Source organism: Nymphalis io, chromosome 1 (genome assembly GCF_905147045.1).
Source record: "Nymphalis io chromosome 1, ilAglIoxx1.1, whole genome shotgun sequence".
Taxonomy (NCBI): domain Eukaryota; kingdom Metazoa; phylum Arthropoda; class Insecta; order Lepidoptera; family Nymphalidae; genus Nymphalis; species Nymphalis io.
Genome location: NC_065888.1, coordinates 83,239 through 109,249, shown reverse-complemented (window position 1 = coordinate 109,249; position 26,011 = coordinate 83,239). Strand labels below are relative to the sequence as shown.

At 36.7% G+C, this 26,011-nt stretch overlaps 1 protein-coding gene across 6 annotated transcripts in view; it reads left to right on the top strand.

The window, feature by feature from the left end:
* Positions 1 to 26,011, top strand: part of LOC126771384 (zwei Ig domain protein zig-8-like) — a 434,006-nt gene that overhangs the window by 389,589 nt on the left and 18,406 nt on the right. For 4 of the 6 annotated variants that reach the window (XM_050491254.1, XM_050491267.1, XM_050491260.1 and 1 more), the window contains exons 4-5: positions 1,490 to 1,700; positions 3,190 to 3,228. In XM_050491254.1, the coding sequence (XP_050347211.1) occupies positions 1,490 to 1,700; positions 3,190 to 3,228 (250 nt within the window). The remainder of the gene's footprint in view (positions 1 to 1,489; positions 1,701 to 3,189; positions 3,229 to 26,011) is intronic. The other 2 variants (XM_050491282.1, XM_050491275.1) reach the window with 1 other exon arrangement.

Below are 26,011 nucleotides of genomic sequence, written 5' to 3'. Positions count from 1 at the left end.
TTGATAAAAAATGTTTTAAAAAAACATGGACTTCAGGCTCAATTTAAAACAAATACAACACAATGGCTACTCAAATTTTGTTGGTGTGCGATTGAATCCTTTCTTTCTTGCGGTCCGCTGGAAAATGTTCGCTATGAAAATACTTTCGACCAACAATATATGAGCGGGTCATGTTGTTCATTAATGTACCCTCACATAAGAGTAAATACATTTTTTTTCAATTACGTTTTTATACTGAAATGTAATATTGTACGAACAATGTGAACATTTACAATATACAATTAATTATGTGTGTATGATATTTTTGTATAAAAAAAACTGGAACACAACATCTGAATCAATTCACTCGTCATGAAAATAATGAAGATAACCACAGAAGGCAATTAACATTGTAAACCTTAAATATCGATTGTGATGTTGCCTGAAAATAAAAACATGCAGGCAATAAAAATAATAGAGAGATACACAAAAAAAAACATGAGCGCAGATAACACGTCTGTAAAAATGAGTTAAATTAAAAATGTCTACATTTGTACTCGCTTCATGTAAATAAATAAATGCAAATCAAAATTGACGCATTATAATTATAGTATTTTGAGTACGGATAAATCGTGCCCGTATAGTAAGTAGGAATAGATCACTTAATTCGCTTCAGGCTTCTAACATTCGGTCACTGAACAGTCCTTGATCGGCGGCCGTAGAAAACCCTCTAATACATTCAAAGCGTTACTGCCGAATATTCTTCATTCAGAAATAGAACCTTTGTAGCTTTGAACCACAATTTGCTTAATACGATCTTGAATTGAGCGTAAAAGTTGCTGATATTTATTGCGAGCCGACTATGTCTAATTCATTTGAAAAAAGATGACTGTAAATATAATATAACGGAAGTATTTTTTCAAAATTGTTTTTTATTTGATATATATCGTATTTATTTAATAAGATCAGTGTCCTTTTTAACAATAAATAAATTTAAAACCGCTTAAGCGTTTTACAATTTGCGGAATAGCGGAAGATTATATATAGCCTATTCCAACGACAAGAGCAGTAAATACAAATAAACAATTATCACAATGAAATAACGCGATATTGTTGGCCAAGATCTCGAATAATCTATCGTAGATTTTTTGATTCATTGAAAAACTGTTTTTATAGAAATATTGATAGAAAAATTTAATTGAATTAATTTGAATATGTAGAGCTAAGGCTTGTTTATTTATACTGTACTCTATGTATATGTGTGCAATATTAACATCATTACAATCTCTTTACCTCTCAAAAATTTAAATGTGTTAATGAACGAAAAGCTTTTTTTGCCAACTATAAGATAAGCTAAAAAACAATCCCAGGAATCTTTAAGATTACTTATAACTTTTAAGAAGACAATAATTTAAAGTACTTCATATCAAAATGGCGGTAGCTTTGTAACTTGAGCCAGATATATTTATTTAATAAATGTTCAAATTTTAATATTCCTTTATTGTGGCAGGTGTCATGGATACGTCACCGCGACCTGCACATACTGACTGTCGGCGGCTACACCTACACCTCGGACCAACGGTTCCAGGCGACGCACTCGCCGCAGACGGACGACTGGACGCTGCAGATCAAATGGGCGCAGCAGCGGGATGCCGGCGTCTACGAGTGCCAGGTCTCCACGCAGCCGGTCCGGTCCTTCTTCGTTACGCTGCACGTTGTTGGTGAGTTGTCACAATTCTTTATTGACGAATTAGTATCCATTGACGTTATACGATAGCAATATGCTCTTTACCTACATACATTCATGGCTAGCTTAAATAATTTGCTTTTGAACCCAGAGGGCTTTTTTTCTGGGACAAAATAGTGTAATTACATTTTACGGTTTTAGAAAATAATCCACCGGTTCATCGTTAACATCGTTACCGCTTAAAATTCTTTTATACAAAGTATAAAGATCGATATAACAATTCTTTTCGAAAAATTCGGATGATTCGACCTGCTTCTTAGCTTAGTATAGAATATTGCAGTAGGTTGATACGTGAGACCTAAGTACGGCAACTATAGGGTCAACGCGCGGACGGGGCCGCCGGTGGCGACTCGGCTATGCGACGCGTCACTCGACTGCGCCGCACCCCGCAACGTAGGGACGTTAGAGCGTACACTCAACCGTCGTCGCGTAAACACTAATACCATAGGTTATGTACCTAATGCCGAAAATAAAATTTAACGAATTAGTTAAATTATTCTAGAATGATCTCGGAATACCCACAACTCATCAATTTGAATCAAATTTGAGTTTTAGATCTTGGACTACAAACTGCACGCTTGACAAAAATATTTTAAATTAAAAATAACTAAAACACACATATTTGAAATGATAATTATACCGACATTACATTTTCCGACGGTGCTCGTGACACCCACGCCATCTATTTTATTTGAGTAATAGTATTCATTACCGCAGGAAGGGAGCGAATTGAGCACGCAACGCGAATTCGGCAACGAGCCATTGTCACAACTCACAAAACATTTTAACATATTTATTGAAGCGGATGGGCGTGCTTTGAATTAATCGGGCGGATCGCGCGCTCAAACAGCAATTTGTTGTAAATCCTCCGATAAAAGCGCTGGAATCACGACAACTATCGAATTCATCATTGTGTACGTCTAAATAAACGAATATATACATCAATGTTATTACGATATATGCTTGAATGTTCAAGCATATATCGTAACGAGGCGAAAGGCATGCTGGTTTTATTGTTACCCATATCGAAATATTCGAGCGGAATTATATTTCAAAACAAAAGTTATTTCTCCTTATTCGATGAGTGCGAGCTCTCATCGCAGTTCACTCGGAGGTAAAATCATTACTCACAGGTTCTGCGTGGCGCGTAGTAACTACGAGGACGTACCGTCTCCACGTCGCGCGCCGGGAACTTGAGTCTTTGCCAACAAATCGTCTTCTTCCTCATCGAAGCCGATAAATGCATTTTTATTGCTAATTGCTTTTGTAGCGCTAAATCTGTTATACATTTCCTTATAATACAAGCTCGTAAATACTGAATGGTGAGAGGTGGCACTACACTATATTTCTACCCACCTCCTCTCCGTAGCTTAAACTGAAACGAAGTCAAAGCAAATATTTATTTATTATATTACTTTACATCTGAGATGTTGATTTCTAAGCAGTTGTTCTGCTTCCCACAGATTGCGACGAGATCTACCAGCGGATGTTTTCTGATGGAGGTCTGTGAGTGTGTGCGTGTTCGAGTGTGTTTTATGTATCTGTTTCGTTGTGTACTAACAGGAATGCTAATCATAATAAAGTGGAATTTTGATTAAGACAATGTGTAGTATTTAAATAGGATATACCAGGAAACGATACTATTTGCAAACCGCTTATAGATAAATATTACACGGGTCAGAGGTAAGTACGAATAGTTAAGTACGTTATACGTGTACGGTATACGTGTTTGTACTTCATGCTTTATTAACTTATTTTGATTGAAGTTAATTTGTGTCTAGCAAATACAAATCAAACTTCGCTGAAGTTTAAATTACTTTGTAACGAGTTTAAAGTTCTATTTGTTTTCCTAACAATATCCGATTAAAACTAATAACTGAAAACTAATACAATTTAAATGATTTAGAAGAGAAATTCACACGTTGTACATTTATCGATTCTGCGCGTGACGGATAAAGTTGAAATACAACAATTAAAAATGTCAATCAATCAATCAATCAACAGCCAATCGTTGTCCACTGCTGAACATAGGCCTCTCCCAAGGTGTGCCAAAGCTCCCTGTCCTCCGCCTTCCGCATCCAGTTGGTGCCCGCCACCTTCTTAAGGTCGTCGGTCCACCTGGCTGGAGGGCGCCCTACGCTGCGCTTGCCGATTCACGGTCTCCACTCTAGGACTCGTCTGCTCCAACGGCCATCGGTCCTACGACATACGTGACCAGCCTACTGCCACTTCAGCCTGCTAATTTTGCAAGCTATGTCGGTGACTCCGGTTCTTTTCCGGATAATCTCATTTCTGATCTTATCCTTCAAAGATACTCCGAGCATAGCTCGCTCCATAGCACGCTGAGCGACTTTGAATTTGTGGACTAGTCCCGCAGTTAGTGTCCACGTTTCGGCACCGTATATCATGGCAGGTAAGATGCATTGGTTGAAGACTTTCGTCTTCAAAAATTTAACAAACAAAATTAAAAATGAGGGTAATTATATTTGTATTTTAAATAAATAATCGTTATATTGTCTGCTGGCCACATGGCCAGGACCGACCCCGAATACATAAAACAACTGACAACATTCCTTACATTCCTTGCTTTTGCTCGTCGGATGACGCGCTGTACTTTAATATTAATGGATTCGTGATAACACAAAAATCTCCACTACGACACCTGTTTGGTCTGTTTTATTTTTTTGAAAATGACGGCATATTTTTTTAATAAATAAAATACTATTAAACGGAAAGTTTGCGTCGAAATATTCTGTTTAACGAAATCAAGGGAAAGGTCATATCAGCGATGAATTAATCACTTGGGCTTATGTGATTACTCTCAGTTAGATTTGGATAAGTATTTTTCTCTTTTCGCAATCAACTAATGTAGATGAATGAGGCGAAATTCATATATAAATGTTAATAGATTAATTACTTAGTTGATTACCTACGCGGTATTTTTGTCTTTTTTGTATATTTAAAATCATATGGGCCAATAGATGGCAAGAGGCCCACCGACCGATGACATTGGAACTATAAGAAATATTACTATTCTCGATAACCTGATCTTTTACGAAGAGTGCACTCCTACATACGTAACACGGCGATGAAAGGCTTACGGGCTATTAAATCTTTCAAATATGTGATATTATATTATGAATGTATATTCATTATACGGTTAAAAGACAGAAATGCAGAATATTGCCGTTTTGCGGCAGAATAATTAAACAGTTACCCCGACGAGTCTGCACAGAGCCTAAGCCTTCGAATAAAGTTCAATCAATATCGGTTATCAATTGGACTAACATATTTTGCTATTTGACATACACCCCCTCTCTAAAGTCAATTCGATACATTCAAATCTCCAGTCGTAGAAAGGCATCTTATTAATTCCAACAGAATTACCACAAAACATTTAAAGGCTTTAAATCATGAAAGCAGAACGTTACCGAATGTTAATCAAATAAACAATGAACGGGAAGCAGCGATTTATTCGCGAGTATTTGTTACTCGCCAGAATTCGTTTCGGGAACTCGTGAAGTGTATGAATATTTACATAATTCGGCTCACAGCGGCCGCTCGCTCGGCACAAAGCGACAATACGGCACTACGCGACACAACGCGGCACGACGCGGCACCACGCGGCACGACGTGATACAATACGCCGCGATTGGAAACATTCCGCTCTGTAAAGTGGATCTTGTTAATTGAATCCGTCCATTATAATATCCAGCTCCGGCCGGCAACGGTTCCATACGGTAAAACCGTGCGAGTAGAGTAAACATTCCGCTTCAAAGAGTTTATTCTTTGCACCGGTCTACTTACCGTCGCACAAAACAGTAAAACTTATATTTGGAAATTTGCACAATTTATATTTAATGATCGCACTGCGAAACTGTGGACTGCTTTGCCTGAGGCCGTATTTCCTGATAGCTACAACGTGGGTGTCTTTAAATCCAGAGTGAACAGGTTTCTTTTAGACAAGCGTGCTAGACCGTGTCGATGTATAAGATCAGGCTAGTCAACGGTCAAACGCTTGCCTATTAAGTGTAAAAAAAATTAATGAAGTTATGACAATATTGAGTTACATATAAATACACACTTATGTGACATAACTACTATGTACTACGGGTGTCGTAAATTTATTATTTCCACTTTAGATTAAAAAAATCACTGGAAATGCAATTAGTATGAGTCGAGCATGTTCTCTCATAAACCAAGATTTATAAATTCTAGCCAATATCCGGCAACGCCTATTTAATTTGTAAACAATTATGTGATATGTGTTAACAACAACTGTTCCAGGCTTTGTACGCATTCGACCAGGCTGTAAAGAGTTGTGGAATTTAGCCTGAAAGTGCGCCACCACACACAATATTATTGCTTTGTAATTTAGACTTGCCTGGTTTACACAGAACGTTTGATCGGAAGCGCTCGGCAGTAGCTTGCCAGTCAGTAGCGAGAGGATCCCAGTCCAGCTCCAGCACACCACTCGCATTATGTAAATAGTGGAGGCAAGCCGAGATACAAAGTAACAAAGTGTGAGCAGCTGTCAATTGTCTTGACTAGTGGCTCGCACTATGTAAACCAGGATTTATATAATGCAACGCGGGCTATCGCGCTTGAATCCGTTGCGAGAGCGCTTATGTAGTATAAGTATTATGTAGTATAATAGTAAGAGGCCCACCTCTAGAAATGTCTAACGTCGCCAATAAATGTTCTTTTCACCGCGGATATTCGCTTATTATTCATGATTGTTGTAAAGATGTCATTGCCATTCCTGATTAATTATGACAGCCACCAGTATACCATACGGTAAACCAACGTTTTTCTTTGGTTTGTCATTTGGCAACATGTGTCCTCCTTTTTTCACTGTCTTCTTTTTTTAGAACGAAATGGGACAGCGTAACACCGAGTCATTTATTTTGAAAAAATAAATAATATATTGCCTAATATATTATTAATTTTTTCAAAATAAATCAAATTTTATATGCGCTGCCCGCGGACCATAAAGAATACTTCTCGAATAGCTGTAATGTTGAGAAACTGCTTTGCAAATCTGTTTTAATCTATATGATGAGGCGGAACAGCGCTGTTGAACTTGCAAGATTAGTCAACTCTTAAAAAACATCATACTCAACTCTTAAATACACAAACATAAAACATAAGTTGACATATTAACAAACTGTTTAGCTCATGTACTAAGGCATAACATTAAAATTTTAGTTTGGCTTTAATTTATTCCGTGACTGGAAATCACTATCCTTCATGGGCTAGTTAGATTTTTTTTGCATTCAATAACACAACCTGTGTTACAAAATGTAGTAAAATTCTAACGACTAATAATAATTATTAATTTATTGATACGTGCAATGGAAAGGTCGTCGTAATACGTTCCACGGTTAACGTCTTTATTGCTTTTCAAGACAAATTGTCTTTTTATTTTTGAGCAGTTCAAAACCTCGCAGACCAGGATCTTGGTCTGGCTCTGGCTCACGCGGTGCACGCCTCCAACGTATGCTGAGCGATGTCTCGGTCCGCGCCACAGTGCCACATCGTTGTCGCTTCGCATTCGATCCTACACAAGTATTCTCCAAAACAACCTTAACCAGTCATTAGCTGCTTAAGTCAAAAGGTCTAGTTTACTAGTCGCTTTCGTCCCATCCGGGTGTTCCTCTCGGAAACGGTCACCGTTTCAACGCAGGAGAACATCGTCATATTTTAATCTATCAATAATTTTTTCGTCACACTCAACTCGCTCAGTAATTTAACTTATACCACGGTTAGTTTCCTGTGACCTGTATGCAAAATTTCAAGATGATCGGTTAGGTAGTTAAGTTAATATTAATTTGGCCAGCCTATTACAATAAATAAATATTTATATATTTTAACGTCATATTTAATTTTTTCATGATTTGAAATATATACGTTATATGTCACACCCAGCTCTACTCTTAGTTTTTAAGTTTAAAATGAAATCAGCATGTTATTAATTTGTGATTATAATTCATCTCGTGCTTGACGGTGAAGGAAAACATCGTGAGGAAACCTGCATGTGTCTAATTTCACTGAAATTCTGCCACAATCGTATTCTACCAAACCGCATTTGAGCAGCGTAGTGGAATAAGCTCCAAACCTTCTCCTCAAAAGGGAGAGGAGGCCTTAGCCCAACAGTGAGACATTAACAGGCTGTTACTTTTGTTTTTAAGTATCCTCACCTAAGTATCGCTGGCGGCCGGCGCACTGCTCGCTCCGCTGAGCATTTTTTACTCATTATTTCATGCAGAACGACTAACGTATTCAATTTCAGTATATACATATAAGCTTAATATAGCGGAGTCGCAAACACGAGCTATTTTATAATAAAGTGAATATTCGCTCGTTTCGTATTGTGGACCGTTAAATAGAGTTTTGTTCATTATGCGTACGCCTACCGCGACGCCGCGCCGACTAACTTACTTTGAAACGATTTCACGAATTAAAATAATAAAGTTAGTAGAGTACGCGTGTTCACAAACTGTTCCAGGCACGGTGGAAATGCTTTGTATTCAATGGTTATGAACACGGAGTGTAACTTTTAGGAGACAATATAGAGCCGTACGATTATTATTAACACAGGCTGGCGTCCACTGTTAACTTTAAGGACATAGTCAATATACATATAAATTTAACTAAGACAAAAAATATTCACGACTAGTTGAATCAGTGATTGATACATCGAAAAACTAACATCAAATACATGGCCATTCATTTGAATTTATACATTAGCATTGTTTATTCATGGCTTTGATTTTCAGAAACGCGACGTCATACAATAAACGTCGTATCGTCTCGTTATCTAAGTTTTTTTTTATACAATAGGAAGGCGGACGAGCATATGGGCCACCTGATGGTAAGTGGTCACCAACGCTCTTAGACATTAGCATTGTAAGAAATGTCAACCATCACTTACATATCCAATGCGCCACCAACCTTGGGAACCAAGATTTCATGTCCCTTGTGCCTGTAATTACACTGGCTCACTCACCCTTCAAACCGGAACACAACAATATCAAGTATTGCTGTTTTGCGGTAGAATATCTGATGAGTGGGTGGTACCTACCCAGACGAGCTTGCACAAAGCCCTACCACCAGTCAATATAGATATATATATACAGAAATAAACTTACAGCTTAATAAAAAAAGTTATTTGTTTTATTACGTGTTATAAATTTGCAACGTAGCGGATGTCGCTCAAACGATGTAGACGTCAGTACTTACTGGGGACTTGTGATATACACACCGTGTAGTGATAAAGACGCAGACATACAAACATTCGTACTGCCGTGAATACAATACTTTCAGATGTGTTGGACGTTGAAATACAGTTTTTTGGCTAAAACCAAATAAAAAGCAGCCCGTATTGTACATATGAAGAATCCGTCTTTTTTATGAACATATAAATATAAATTGTAAATGTCTTCACCTCGAACAAAAATATCTGACTGCTGTGTGACGTGCACTTGACGGACGCGAGACGGGCGCGTGACGGACGCATAACACGTAACTTTTCATTGCGCGCTCTCGCTCCAATTACCTCGAAACCGACTCCAATGTTTAGCGAAAGATCTCGATCTCTGAAACAGTTGAAAAATAATCTCTCATATTAATCTAACGGTTATATCAATCAAATCAATCAATCAACAACCAATCGTTGTCCACTGCTGAACATAGGCCTCTCCCAAGGTGGTCCACGGTGCTGTAGCCTGATCGAAAGCCGGCTTGCTCTGGGGGCTGGAACTCGTCAAGTCGTCTGGCGAGACGGTTCGTGATGACTCTTGAGAACAGCTTATACACGTGACTCAGGAGGGAGATTGGTCTGTAGTTTTTCAAGAGGGTTTTATCACCTTTCTTGAAAAACAGTACCACCTCACTCCCGCTCCACGTTTCCGGGGTCTTGCCATGTTGGATGACGGAATTAAAGAGGCTTACTAGCTCTTTCAGGACCGGAGTCCCGCCTGTCTTAAGCAACTCTGTTGTGATTCCGTCATCTCCCGGAGCTTTGTTGTTTTTAAGCTGTTCTAGAGCCGCCCTAATCGCCTTGGTCAACGACCGGGAGCTCCTCGGAGTAATGGCGCATAAGAGGGGCGCGCTGGTCATCAATACTGATTCCCACGGGTTTATCCGATCTTGAAGAGAACAACTGCCCATAAAACCTCTCTACTTCTCCGACAATCTCAGGCCTAGAGGTAACGACCCCACCATTTTCAGTTTTAAGTTTTGTCAAACGCGGCCTTCCAAACTTGCGAGCGAACACTTTCGATCCCCGATTTTGCTCAATCGCAGCCTTGATGGCACGGGTATTGGAGCGTCGGAGATCGCGTCGCGTCAGCGTTTTTATTGTTCGGTTTAAGGCCTTATCTGACAAAAACGATGGTAGTTCTCGTCGTTTTCTCATGAGCTCGAGTGTCTCAGCAGAGAGTTTTGGTGCGTTGTCTTTTCTCTGTGGCGGAAAACACTTGCGGGATATGTTTTGCAGTATTTTGACCAGCGTGTCGGTTTTCTCATCAATGCTGCTTACGGTTTCCAACGCGGAGAATTGATTTTGAAGTTCCATTTGGAACTTTTCGGAGCCTTGAGCAGCTTGGAGCAAGGTAGGTCGGAGAGTAGACCTCATCATTCTCGATCTTTCGGCTTTTAAGTCGATATTTAGAGTGCCTCGAACCAAGCGGTGATCACTTCCGGTATTAAACCTGTTGATCACTGAAACATCTCTAAATATGCGCCTTTTATTCGAAATGATTAAGTCTATCTCGTTCCTTGTTACGTTATCGGGGCTTCGCCAGGTCCACCTCCTCTGAGGCTTCTTTTGAACGGTTATATATAAGAGTTAAATGATAAGTTTTTATTGAAAATTTTAATTTCGAAAAATGTTTGGTAAACAATTTAAAGGATTAGGAGATTGATTTTAAAATGACTTCGTTATCCATAAGAAATCGTTTTAGACGTAATTAATACATTAACTTAAATACAAGTAATAGCAAGCGAAAATTAAATATTACATTCGGATTCACGAATTATTTATATTTGTATAGAAAATAGAATACTTGAAATAGCAAAGTTAATTAAAACATTCTGTAGTAGAAAGTAATACCTTATACAAAGTAGAAATTTTGCAAACTCGATAAATACTACTAAGACCTTATACTTTATATGAAGAAAAAACTTAAAAGGCCTCCAGTGAGTTACCCTGTATGCCGAGGGAAGTCAAAGTAGAATAATTTACGGCATAAATAGGCCGCAGGAGAGGTATTTCTACCTCCTTCAATTTAACTGATCTTCATTTCTTTGAGGGGATCACAGGGAGGGGATAAATTAGCACCTGGAGTTAGCGCCGCCTCGGCCATTACGAAATGAATGACCGCTTTAAAAGTACCTTATCAGTGTAGTATTCATTACATGTTATATTAATTCTTCCTAACATATTTAAGTTCTATCCAGATGATTAAAGATAAACGCATGTTATTATTAACTTCCCAGAGGAATTGACGTAATGGGGCCGATTTTGTGTTTCTCCAATTTTTACATATCTCCACGTTTCAAGTGTTGGATTTGGATTCTCGTGAATCCAAATGCAACATTTTTTTAGAGATGTGTGTGCGTGTGTGTATGCACGTATGTACGTACATATTTGCGTATGTTCGTGTATACGTTCGGAATTATCTTTCGCCTCGATTATCTCGCGAACTAACAATGATATTGACATGGGACTGGGCTCATTCGACTCATAATTACATATTTAAGAACTAAAAAAGATTTCAGCAAAATCGGGCCTAATGTTTTTTAGGAAAAATAAAAAAAAATGTAATTATAAAAATAATATATTCACTTGAAATAGATTTGAAAATATATTTAATATTCCTCATATTTATATATTTTTTATTCCTCACCTCTGGGAAGTTAATCGTGTGGGGTTGCACCCAATTTATTGTACTTTAGTGACGCGTTAACGGTAAAAGGATAGCTTACATTGGTGGCAGAACTCAGAACCCATGTCGGGTTCACGAAGAAAAATTCTATTCAACAAAAGCGTTTGTATAAATTTTATAAAACAAATAAACGACTTCACCGCGGCACACAACCCACAACACTCGAACACGCAACGTCGAACCTACACACATGTAGATAATCAAGAGCCTACAGTTGGGATAATTGAATTAGGACGTGCTACAAATTCCGCCGTTCCATTAAATTTAAATACGTTATTGTAATGCTACAAACTAATTTCAGTTAATATCGGCGCGATGCGAATACAAATTTAATTCGAGCGAGAATGTACGAGTAGGTGTGTCGATATTAAATACGCGACCGTATGTGGAATCGCAATAACGAACGGTGAAGAAAGCAGCGTTATATTATTGTTTACGCGTATTAACGGCTGCCTTATTAAAATTATTATAGCGTGAAAGCCTTACAAATTCATTATTCTGTGTAATATGTTTTCGATATTAAAAGAGCATTCAAATTTATACAAAGTTGTCTCTTTAATTTAATATTTTTGTATCTGGTGGATTACTAGATACATTTAAATGAGTACCTCTTTGAAAGAACAATCAACTTGAGTATTATACTACATACAATACTGAATCTGAATTAGCTAGCAAAATATTTTTGAAAGCATTTATTTGATTGTCGAATATGAGTTCAATTTGTTTATAACAGTCTGTTCAATATAGATAAATATATGTTCCCAAACATTTATCAAAGTTCGCGCCAAACTAATAATATGCAATTATAATAGCGCCGCCAAGTGGCGTAACAACGTTATTATAATATTATTATTATCAACGTTCAAACCGAGCAGTGGCTCGTATCGCATTAGCCTAATTAAACATCAAATTTTACTAAAACGAGCCAACCAAAGTAGAACATTTGATTGTGGCACTTTCATTCTGTCGTTTTAAAGCGCTGTAATGGCGCTGTTCTGGTGAATTATACCGGGCGTGCGAAGCGAACGTTAGCCGCTGCACTCGGTCAGCGGGCGGTGGCGTTCAGCAAACCGTGCACAAATGAGATTTACTCTGCTTTATTGTAGGTCATAATTCAGATTTGCTTACACAGTGCCATTCGTATGTGTTACTTGTCTAGATGCTTCCGTGTACTCGGACAGCAAGCGATTTAAATAAGCAGCGATCGTTCCATCTGGAACGATACTGGATAGTTATTTCATCAAAGCAGCGACAACGGCAGATTAAATCGACTTACCTTCTAAGTGTGAGCCCCCCTCTCCTCGCGGCCTCGCCCACATTCTCCGAGCTCCAGAGCCCGCAGCAGGAATCTCGAGTGCTATTGAGTATTATCACTTAACTTGCTTCAAATATTTCGTCTCCCGCAAATATTATACAACGTTTATCGTAAATATGGCATCTGCGGTGTCGATAAAAATGTGTCCAATGAAAGTCATTGTGTAAGTACATCATATAATATATTACACGAGAAAAGAAAACACACACACGTGGGTGGGTGTGAAATCATACACACCCACCCACACATGCAACGGAGCTGTTTCAATACACATACAAAATCATTCTAATAACATTTCTAACAAACTTACATCGAAACTATATAAACGAGTACGATGGCGTATCCAATTTGTCTTTCAGTCGCGTGAACTATATTTAAATCCATCTTGACGTTACTCTATATATATATAGAGAATAATGTATATATATTTATCTATTCAACACGATTTATCTTATTAAAGATATCCCACGACTGTCGTTCAGGCCCGCTCACATTTTATTGCATTTTATTACATTACGTTACTGGGAAGCGAAACCTAGTTCATCTAAATCTTTAATTCAAAAGCCGTAGACTTGTAAGTGGATCAGTAGCAACCGACTGAGCACAGCGACTGCTACACGAGGATTATCCTCGTAGTTCTTGCAGGTATTATATAATGCAGAAAATAAAATTACTTTGCTATTATTTCTTTAATGGATTATAGAATTTAATCTCCCGTATATTATGGATCTTCGCAAAGGAACTACGCCGGTCTAATCTAATAATTGAGATTTTTACACGTTCTACCTCTGCCCTTGGATACGAAAATATATGGATATTAAGTTATGTCATTTATAAATTCATATATAAAGTCACCGGCCATGTCACAGCTGGAGAGAGGCCTCGCCTTGTCCGACGTAGAAGATAAACTCTTAAGTAAATTTATCTGTAGCACAAAATGATTTAAAAACAGAAATTATGCACATGAGTTTTCATGTGCTTATAGGTGGTCTTACACGCATTTGAATTTACGCTCTACGTGTTCTATCCGTTATGCGATCTCGGCAAAGTTTATAAATACGAGTTAATACTCGTATTCTCGTTCAATATAATTATCGAAACGAATAGCTTGAACATTCTGAGCTTAGTTGCTAACGTTGCAATACCTTAAGTGATTCGAGAACTATGTATGTTTGCTTATATACACGAATCGTCGCAGATTTCTTGTCCTTGACTTTAGAGTGTCTGTTATATTTTGTTTAATTGGCTTTATTTTTATGTGCCTGCCTTTTTATTATCAGGAAGCTTTACAACATAAGATTTAGGAATATATAAAATACACAATATTTTAATGTTAGAGTCAACTTTTAAAAAACGAATGTAAACTTCAGTCTTCATTATAGCACAGAGTATCAGTTACGAAGAAAATAGAACTCACCAAAATTCGTGGGGATTTATGAAAATTGATTCGATTATCGTCTCGACCGCTTCGTTTCGTCCTATTCGTTTGGGTCGCGAGACACGGCCGAAAGTAATGTACTGAGCTTTAGGGCTATCCATAAAATCCTTACATTCGTCACGTCGACAAGTTAATGCCCGCGTGATGTAGTGCGCCGAAGGGACGAGTCTGTCCTACGACGCTAAGAAAATAATCTGTTACTAAGCACTCTACAAGAGGTCGTTATTGATTTTTAGTGCCTCCTATTAATCGAGTTTCGTTACAAAAATGCAATACATGTTGAAATGATCTAACATAAGATAAGAAAAGATAAGGGATTTTGATGCAAAATTTGTATATGTGACATTTGTTTACTCACGGCACTTGGACTCCATATGGTCGACTGGTAGACACAGGAACGTGGGCACTCTGCATACCTGGGGGTATTAACCGTGCAACCTTGTATTTGGATATGACAAAATATACACAAAAATATTAGTAAGAACTCGCCTTACAAGTTTTATTTCAAGGACAAGTTTTAGTAATCATATTGTGAGCGTGAGATAGTAGAAAGGGCACTTGTGAAGGCAATATAAACTTTTGTGCAGTTAACTAGTCTCCCTTAAGAATGGTCTCCGAAACCGGGCTGGTGGATAACATAGTCATTTAAAACTCTGTTGGTCTAGTGGCAACTGCACATCGTGATCAAGTAAGAGCCGATCAGTCAGATCATATTATCTCTGCTTAATCTTATATTTTCAAATAAGCGTAGATATATATACTTTTACAAACCTTTATCTATTTTATTTAAAGCATCATACACTCGTGTACTTAGAGCCAAGCAAAAGAAGCAACAAAAGAATCTCCCCTTTCTTCACAGGAACACATGTACCTTTTTTCTTAAATTAAAATAAGTTAATTTGTATTTCCAACAAAAAGTTGCTTTGTCTTCATCAAAGTTACTAAATATTCTTTCATTTGTTCCTTCCTTAGCAAGTTAGCAACATCGCGCTTTATTCTTTTAAATCGCTTAAGCGCTAATTCCAACACGAAATGATAATATAATTGAGGACGAAAACTCGATGTAGCCTCGTTCAGCGGGCGTCATAGTAAAGGCTTAAAGTTCTAACAACAAAACAATATGGGAGTTGTAGTTTGTGATACTGCTTCTAACTGCTGTTATATAAACTACGATTGGACGTGACTGACACCAATCGACACGTGAACTGAGATATTTTTACCACTCGAAATTATAATATTCCAATTTTACAATTTTAATACGTAAAAATGAATTAATTAAAATCAATCAAGAGTGTTTGAGATTTCATAATAGAGATTTTAAATAAGGCAAGATTTTTTTTTTTATATGTCCGGGATGGCAAATGACTCTACTCCACCTGATGGTAAATGGTAGTAGAGTCCAAACGCGAGGACGGATAACATGACAAGAGGCACACGGCAGACCGTGTAGGCCAGTCGGGCTCTGTAAGCATGACAATCGTGACGTCACTGCGACAGCCGTATCCTAGCAAGGTATCCTTCGTCAATCTCGACACTTCATTGTCACCTTATTTCACACATTGACGCGTCTCTAATACAGTACAGTACAGTACAGTAACAGCCTGTTAATGTCCCACTGCTGGGCTAAGGCCTCCTCTCCCTTTTTGAGGAGAAGGTTTAGAGCTTATTCCACCACGCTGCTCTAATGCGGGTTGGTAGAATACACATGTGACATAATTTCAATGAAATTAGACACATGCAGGTTGCCTCACGATGTTTTCCTTCACCGTCAAGCACGAGATGAATTATAATCACAAATTAAGCACATGAAAATTCAGTGGTGCTTACCCGGGTTTGAACCCACGATGATCGGTTAAGATTCACGCGTTCTAACCACTAGGCCATCTCGGCTTATTCTCTAATACACAAACGAATATTTCCCAATCTTCGGACATCGTAGCCGATATCTTTTTTATTAGATTTTTTAATGTAAGGTGATTTTAGATAACAGTTCTGTTAAATTCGTACCGTTCTGTTAAAATCGTATATAGACCAGTGCTCGGACGTTAGGAACGTTCAGGAGCTAATATACACTCAAAATTCATCTTTTGAATCGTTCTGTTGCAGGATTACATCCAATGTAGGCAACCAACCTGTTATGCCGCTCTTGTGTGGGCGCATATACTTTGTATTTCGTTGCTCTTTATTATTATAAGAATTAAAAAAAAAACTCTGTTTTTATTTATTTTACTCAATATTAATGTACTGATTCATTTTAATTACGAATTATTTCAATAACCATAGGTTTCTGTTCTACTCTGCCAGCCGTCCCGTGAAAGCTGCTTCTTGGTTCTGTATAGAAATCAATGAATACGAATTCTACGCTTGTTTATCATCTATGTTTACTTATATTGTGTAATAAGCCTTACCTATTAATTTTATTATATATATATATATATATATATATATATATATATATATATTTAAATTTATAATAATAGTTATGTAAGCTAACCAATTCAGAAATAGTTGAGAGAATACCTTGGTACGTTTGGTTAATAAATATATATTGAATTTTTATGACTCCCTCAATCTTTAGAAATAAGTTATTTATTTTTTTATAAAATGCATGAATACTTTTAATTATTACTTTTACTAATTTTAATTACGATTATGATTTCTCTAATTGATTTTTTACTGATTTTTATTATAACAATGACATTAATTTATAATTTAATTATGTCATTTAAAAAAAATTACTCATGATTTTTTGTTACTTTTGATTTTTGAATCTTTAGTGCTATGTACACTTGTGATTGACATGCATATTAGATATATTATTATTGGTATATAATTTTAATTTGTAAATGGTTTATATGTATGTTGTAAATGTGCTTATTTACAAATATATGTATTTACCTATTTACTTTAACTACGCTTATTTTGAAATTAACAAATTACCAAACTGTAAAATTGTTTTTAAAAAAAATAATTATTACTCAATATTATAATCGTAACTGTCGCGTTAGAAACGATTCTATGGACGTTATGTTAGCGGTCCGCGGGTCAGTCGGCCGGTCGGTCGGTCCACACCGAGTGTCCGAATACGGATTGCGGACCGTATTAAATCCACACTCGGCACGCATTTGGCACATACTAATAGGATTATATGAACACGTTATCAATTAACATATTCGCTTGGATTAGACCCCGAATGTGAACGCGGTCGCAAGCTATGTAACCGTATTGTAACCTTCGCGGGCGTCGTGTAGTCGCAAGGTTCTGTTATAATTTACAAAATCTAAAAAACGACTTGCATGTTCAGCATAATAATAAATTCATGGTTGTGAGTTTATTATTATGCTAAACATTAGCCAGGGAGCTGTCATGGCGATGTGTTGCATCAGGAATATATATGCAAGCATACTTTAATGACTTATATCGTTATTTGAAAACGATTTGCCTTATTGCTGTTGTTGCACCGGATGCGCGGTATAATCAGTATTCTAAATGAGTTCGCTGAGTGAGTTTTTGCTTCAGAAATGGAGACATGCTCATCACCACACACCAATGTTTTTTTTTAGAATATCAATGTGGCAAATCGGCCACCTGATAGTAAGTGGTCACCACTACCCAGATATTTTTTTTTCTTTTGTTTTTTTTATATACCGGGAAAGCAAATAAGTCCACTCCATCTGATGGTAAGTGGTAGTGAAGTCCAAACACGACGATGGCCGCCCTCGCCTTGCCAGCCCGCAAGATGCCTCTTCACGCCTCGTTTGAAGGAACCCAGGTTGTAAGAGGAGGGGAACACGTGTACTGGTAAAGAATTCAATTTTTTAGTGGTGTGACAATGAAAAGAGTTGCCAAAGTTAGGCGGTGACATCGTGAGCCAGCACGCGTAGACTTGTGAAGCAAAGGGGAAGCAGAAATGAATGCGAATAATTCCTCAGAGCAGTCGCCGTGATACATTCTATAGAAAGCGCTTAGCGCTGCTATCTCTCGATGCAATTGTAAAGGCTCGAGGATGTTAGCCACTTTTAAATTGCCAATAATGCGAATCGCACGTCGTTGCAACCGATCCAAGGCCTCTAGTATGTACGTAGCGGAGCCATCCCAAAGGAGCGAGCAATATTTAATGCAAGACCGCACCTGCGTTTTATATAAAAGGAGCAGTTGTTGTGGCGTGAAAAAACGCTGCACTTTGTTCAGGACCCCGAGTTTCCGTGAGGCTGTTTTGATAACAGCCTCGATATAATCCCTTGGATTGAGGTCGCACCGAACGTCAATTCCCAGCATGGCAATTTTGCTTTGTATCATCAGGGTAGTGACACAGGGGAAAATGGTGAGTTTTTTGCTGTGAAAGCGCACACCTGTGTTTTCTTGGCATTGAACTCAACAATATTATCAGAACCCTATTGGGCAATGCGTTATAATGCCCCATCGAGCTCAATAACAAGATCCCTCCGTCTCTCCTCAACTTCTACTCGCCCGGCCACTGCGCGTCCGTGATATTCCCCATGCACTGTACTATTATCTGCGTAGCAATATATGTTCCCAAGAGAGAACATATCATTGATATGCAAAAGAGTGTGGGGGATAGCACGGATATTGGCATTGTAAGAAATACATTTTGATACTCATTAAGTTTTTTGGATAATATAATGGACTTTCATCAAATTCATTCATTATACTTGTGTGTTTCATTGCCAAACACACGAGACACTACTGTATTTATTCCGAGCGATGAACAGACAAATGGTACAATTTATTGAAGTCTAGTTAGTGCAGTTCTGAAGAGAAACGTTTCAAATGAAAACACAGTTAATTTACGATGCCTTTGCTAAAATTATTGATGTATACTTTAACTAATTAACTTTTTAAAGATCGAACTTCAGAGAATAAGGAAGTCCTGCTAGGAGTACGGGCGGTTGTTCCGAAACGATGAAACTCGTATCATTTGTTTGTTAACAAAAAGTTCGGCATCGAAATGAGAAATATGTAAATGTAATCTTTTAAAAGATCCGCTCGCCGGACCGCTTTCATTATATATATCTTTCGCTCCGGCTGCACTCCGTATCGTTTGCTGAGACACTTCTAATTTATCTGCAATTTCTATTAGGGAATACATTTTATGATCTTTTAATTTGCATACGACCTAGAATTATCACTTGTACTTTAAAGTAAATATTGTTCTGTTTTATTTACTAGTAAACTAAATGAACGAAGTGAATTGCATAATATAATTATTATTAAAGGTGTTAATTACGTCGCTGACGTCACTGAAGTAGTTTCGACACGTGCGCTCCGTAATGGTAGGAGGCTTAGTCTTCCCGAAACATGTTGAATATTCCTCGATCAATACCGCCGCACCGCAACCGGAACATTTAAGTAATGATAGTTAGTGTTTCGTGTGATATTACTGCAATTAATAATTTTACTGTGGTTATTGGTAAGGAACAAAACGGCTATACAAGAATATAAAAATTAAAATTAACGTGGAGGTCGCATTCATTAATTTCTATACAGGATATATCAAATTATTACTGTTACTTGGTAGTTCCGCGCGGTATTATCTATTTCTCCCGATAATAGCTTTATATTCAAATTAAATCCTGTAGCTTATGTTCCAAAAGTAAACGTAGTTATAGGAGCTTACTAATAAATTATATTTTGATTTTTATATAAAAAAATTATTTAAGACCTTAACTTCTTCGCGAGATGGCCAAAAACTGCATTTTGCTTAACTAAGTTCATTTTATTATAAATTAAGAGATATAACTCTGTACATAAAAACAAGTAAATTAAATAACTTAATCTGTTTGATTTTAATTTTGAAAAGGTTCAAACTAAGTAAATACGAGTACTTAAATCTCACGACAAGCTTTTATACCACATAAATTGTGTAATTACATTATAAGTTGGTAGTAAAAGTTTTAAAGGAATGTTTAGTTATCGCTGGACACGTTTCAGTTTCAGTCTGTCCATTGTATAATATTTTCATGTTCATTACTGTCGACGCCTATCTCGTCAAAAACACAAGTCAAAGTTAACCAACTGATGCTACAGTGTATACAGCTCAATCGGTCGAAGATATCTGCTTCAAAACTGAGTTGTAAGATTCCACCCGAACAAACATACATTACAAGTTAAATAAAAGCTTTTAAAAAGAAGTGAAAGAAAACTAAAAAAAATATTATTTTATAATTCACAATACAAATCAAAGGCCACCCTTGACGGTATGTAAGTAAAATATATTTCAACCGCTATCCTTAAACGATTTAAGTTAGGCTATTTATAGTTGTTTAATTTAATTCTCAAATTAAAAAATATTTAAATTAATAAAAAAATGTAATAAAGAATTAAAGAAATAAGAAGGATAGTGCAACACATACAACACACAGTGCTGCCATCTAGCAAAACGAACCGACAATTAATGTTGACAAGAATAATGATTCAATAACGGAAATTTTGTTAAACTGATTACAATGAATACAGATATTTAATAGATGTTAATATATTATGAAAATAAAATTACAGCGCATAGAAAAAGTAATTATAATTCCAAGTAAATAATATATGGCAAGGGACTTAAAGTTTACCCACAAGCAAGCATCCAACTTGCACGGTGCAATAACAACCCCTCTGCAGCGAACGTTAGAAATCCCCTCAGACTGCAGCGCGCCTCTACGTAATGCAGGGCACTTCCTGCCTGTTAAGAAATCATAGAATATTATAAAACTATCTCCTGTAAACTAGTATTCCCCGCAGCGCAACTGACGGACTAATGAGGCATTGCTGACTAAAGATCTTCAGCATCATCGTACTTCATCCCCACAAACTGCAAAATAACCAATTAAAACAAAATAGTATTATTTTTAATATTACAACCTTAATCTGAAGCAAGAAGGCTTAATTAGTACTGGAAAAGTTGTAATATTTTCTAGTTCCATGCTCAAACATGAAATAAAGTTTACAAACAACTAACAAAAACTCAACTGGTATGTCAGGCCCGCACTCAACACCCACTTGGTGAACACCCGCTACACGCGCCGGGATCGTCGCTAATGCGCGTTGTTCTAGCTTTAATAGCTCTAAACATTAGCTGCAGCTTCAACGGATTATAAATATCGTTGATACCTTCTATTATTATTTATGATGTGCCTAAAGATATTTATAATATTCGTAGTTTTTAATTCACTAAAAGCGCTTTGTATGCTTCGTCATGCGATTTTGTAATGCGGTCATTTGTCACGTATGTAACTGCATTCTTGCTACGACTCCATGTTTTTTTTCGAATCCACCTTATTCTAACTAACTTTCCTTTACTCTCAAATATTTTTACTCTAAAAAAAAATTTACTTCTGTGCCGTACGACATAGGTGACATTAAGAACACACGTGCTTCTCAATCCCGGCACGCCGTCTTCGCGAAACCTTTATGCTTTGCACTTTCACGCAATCATGATCAATGTCGATGAATCAAGCGTGGCAGCTGAGGAGAGCCTCAGTCTATGACATTCGTTGTCGATCCCTTGGATGTACTTAATATCATTTTTAAATAGAACACCTTCAGAGCCACGCATGCGGAGCGCGATCGCAAAGGCGAAAAGGCGCGCTGAGTGATTACTCCGAGAACAAGTATTGAGAAAGCAAATGACTCGGCCAATTTTATCCGCACAAAGGGATCCCGCTAGTTTCTTTACCTTTAAAAGCTTTATTCGGTCCGAAGACAAAAGAGCTGGCCATCCTTTTACAGCGCAATGTTTTGCCCCTTTGTGAAATACTCTCAGTTACCTTCATTGTTACCGAAACTTGTGATCTAGTCTTATAGTCTCTCCCTTTCAGGGAATAGATTGAAAATCCTTTGAAATTAATTTATTTGTTATCCTAACTATCAATTTAAGTTTGACTTAAATATTCAAATTCTATTTTGTTTTTATATTTTCTATTTGAAATTGAAATCAAAAAGCAACTAATAATCTCGTCAACACAGTTTATATATGAAATCTGTACGAGGAGCGCGTGTCACACACAAATTTAATCTGTTTACTGACAGCGCGTCACCGATATGCCGTGACGTGGCACTCATTTACTTCACGTTTTAATTAAGTGACGGCCGGGAGCATGATCGAGGGTCGGGGTTCGAAGCATCCATTTATCGAATGTTTCGTATATAGAGTTGATATCATAATTACTCACAAATAATTAAATAAAAAGCATTATGAATCTCTTAAAATTATTTTGAAAGCAGTGTGCCCTGTTGTATTGCCTGTGATGGTACTCTGCTAGACACCTTCACGTGAGTGCGCCTATCTAAGCACCGAAGCTTCATCTTAATCGAATGAATATTTATGGAATGCATAAGGGAGAAAAAAAAGGATATTTTATTAAAATTCAAAATATGCTGCACGCTTGGTGCGACGAGGTCAATAGGAAATATGGTTGGTATCCGATCTGATGCAATTAAAATATAGAGATGAAAAGTTGCTATTTTTATTTTTAGATTTAATAATGCTATTCAAAAATGTAATGATAGTATGTTTTTTATATTCAAATAAATACTGCTGATCCGATTGACATGTAACTTTCATACAATATTAAATATTATTAAATAAATAATTTGATAGCGGACGCAGGCTATAAACTATGTTTAGATTGTGCCAACGTAACCGGAAAGAAATTGTTGGTCGGACGCTTTCCAAGCGAACACTGCCAAAACTAAAACAAATACACGAAAACTTTTTTGTTTAAGGTCCGCGACGCATATACTCGTACACATACATATATATATATATATATATATATATATATATATATATATCTTTATACACTATGTCTCAGAGTCATAAACTATTTCTCAATATCCTTAACAAAAAAAATAGTTAAAATTTTTAGCTAGGGTGGCGCACTCGCGCTTACACTGTTATATATCCTGTTTTGTTTTATTCTTCAATAACTTTGCAACTAATTTTGACTTTAAACTGCGTTTATTTATAGAATGTTGAACTTCAAATTTAGATATTTCTTACATCAAAATCAGTTCTTAATTATAAAGAGATATATGACATGATATATATTCTACCGCAAAACAGCAGTACTTGGTATAGTTGTGTTCCGGTTTGAAGGGTGAGTGGACCAGTGTAATTACAGGCACAAGGGACATAACATCTTAGTTCGCAAGGTTGGTGGCGCATTGGCGATATAAGCGAAGGTTAACATTTCTTACAATGCCAATGTTTATGGACGTTGGTGACCACTTACCATCAGGTGGTTAGGGGCCAGTCGTCTGCTTATCTATACAATAAAAAAATAAAAATAAATAAAACATGTTAAAGAAATTATACGCTCTTATTTGGCTAATATTTAAAAAAAAAAACCTGTTTTTTAAATATTCTAATGCACAACCATCCGATTCTATATATGTCCATATAGTTATATACTATAAGTGACGTCACAAGATAAATAATAAATATAAGTCGAAAATACCTCACGTATTTCACGTCTTCAATAAGATAAATTAGCACAAAAATTTGGGCGGATCGAATTGCATAGAAAACAAACATAATTTTTGTTGACTATACAAATAACGTGCTCTTGCTTAAACATTATATTTAACAATAATTTAGCTTACGATTAAATTGCTATACTATTAGTTAAATATATATTAAATATATCATTGTATACTTTATGTCTCATTGTGAATGAAACGCTTGTATGAAATGTTGTAAATGAGAAGTAAGTTATTTTAAGCTGACGTGCTCCGCTCGCATCAGTCGATAAAGAACAATGCAGGACTTGTATCATAACTTTAGACAAGATAAAAAAGTACTAAACTGCAATAGAAACACAATTCAAAGTTTTCTTTTAAACGCTCGATAAATACGTCAAGTGAACGACAGCTTTACTTCCATATCAGTTAGTAGTACGTTAGCACCGAAGTCTTAAAATGTTCTACCGTTATTATTTCGTTATATAAAGTCGACGGGAGCCTGTTCGGAGTTCGATGTAACCTCACCTGGCGTGATTCCAACTCACTGAAGACGCCGCCTTCGAAGTCAATAAGAACCTCTTTCACGTTCCATCCGGAAGCTATTGTGAAACTCAATGTTTAGTTTGGCAAAACAATAATAAAAATTATCTTGTGCGATTGACTTTTCCGATACAGTATTGTTGAGATTGTCCAGAAAATACCTTTAAATGTACTTTATATCAAACAATTTATTTCGCTGGAAAATTCATTTTTTCCTTATTTTATTTTGCTGTACTTTGAAAAAACGCGATCGTAATATTGGTGAATATTTTAACGCAATAATTATTCTGTTCTGTTTTGGTGATTCTTATTATCAGTCTTATAAAAACACGTTTCGTGTTTTGCAATTGATAACTTTGAAGTCTAATTTTAACCCATGGACGAAAGAAATGTTTAAAAAAAAGTAATAGCTTCTTCGCTTATACTATTTTATAGTATTTTATAGTATAAACTTTGTATAATCTACTAACATCATTTATAAGCTATAACAAAAATGCTGAATAAGACAGTCGCATGCAGGTACACACACTCATACACAGTCCGTAGACACACACGCAATACGATGACTCGGTGACACAAATCCAATAAAGTCGCGTCTCCGCCCGCTGCCTGCACCCTGCTCTTATAGCCCGCTTTTAGCGACGTTCGCCGGCGAATGCAACAAACACGTTTTTCCTTCATTTAAAATAGCGGAAGATCGTAAAGTCTCGATGTGACTACTTTTCCCCATCTGGAGGTTTTTAATATACCTCGAGAAGATCACAGTCCAAGTAATTTAAATACAATAAGATATGTATATAAATTAAAATATTTGACACGTAACAAATGCGCATCCTCTATGTTTTCATAAATATTATTATTTTAAACGCGTTAAAGTTTTAATATATAAAAGTCGACAAACTAACGTTTAATTTTAACACTTAGCGTCAAAAATGTTTATATTCCCTCACTAATCTGCGAATGTTTCCGTTAACTTTATCAATTAAACTAAACTAAAACTAATTCATCCAAATTAGCCCTTGTTAGTTCAAAATATCTTGTTTAGTTATTTTGTGCGACGAAAATAATATAACATTATTAGTGGGGCTATTTCACGGGTCGGTTATCAAAGGATTGCTGGGGCACGGCGGGGGTTCGTGAGCATCTCTTTAATGTAACACTCTGTAGCTCTTAATTCACTGACGGTAGAGTTTGTAGTTAAAGAATTATGGCGACCAACCTGAGGCTCGCTGTACGTATGCAGGAACTTCCAACAGACCCCCTGGCCCTGCCCTTTCGGTTCCCAATTATCTCTCAAAGTGAATTTTACAAGCGTTTGACGCTTCCCAAACATCCCATTTTCCAATTAAATATTTCCTCTTATTACAACTTTGATGTGAAGTCGTCGAAAGATAATCACTTAAATGTACTCATAGCTTTAATAAATAACATGCTTAAAAACATAACATGATTCGGCATCAGTCCGAGGTGCAACACACATTACGTATCTCATTTAAATTCAAATATAAGTGTTCTTTTCGAGTTTATCTGAGTGTAAATTATCTCATGATCAAGTTACAAGTGTTCTTAAA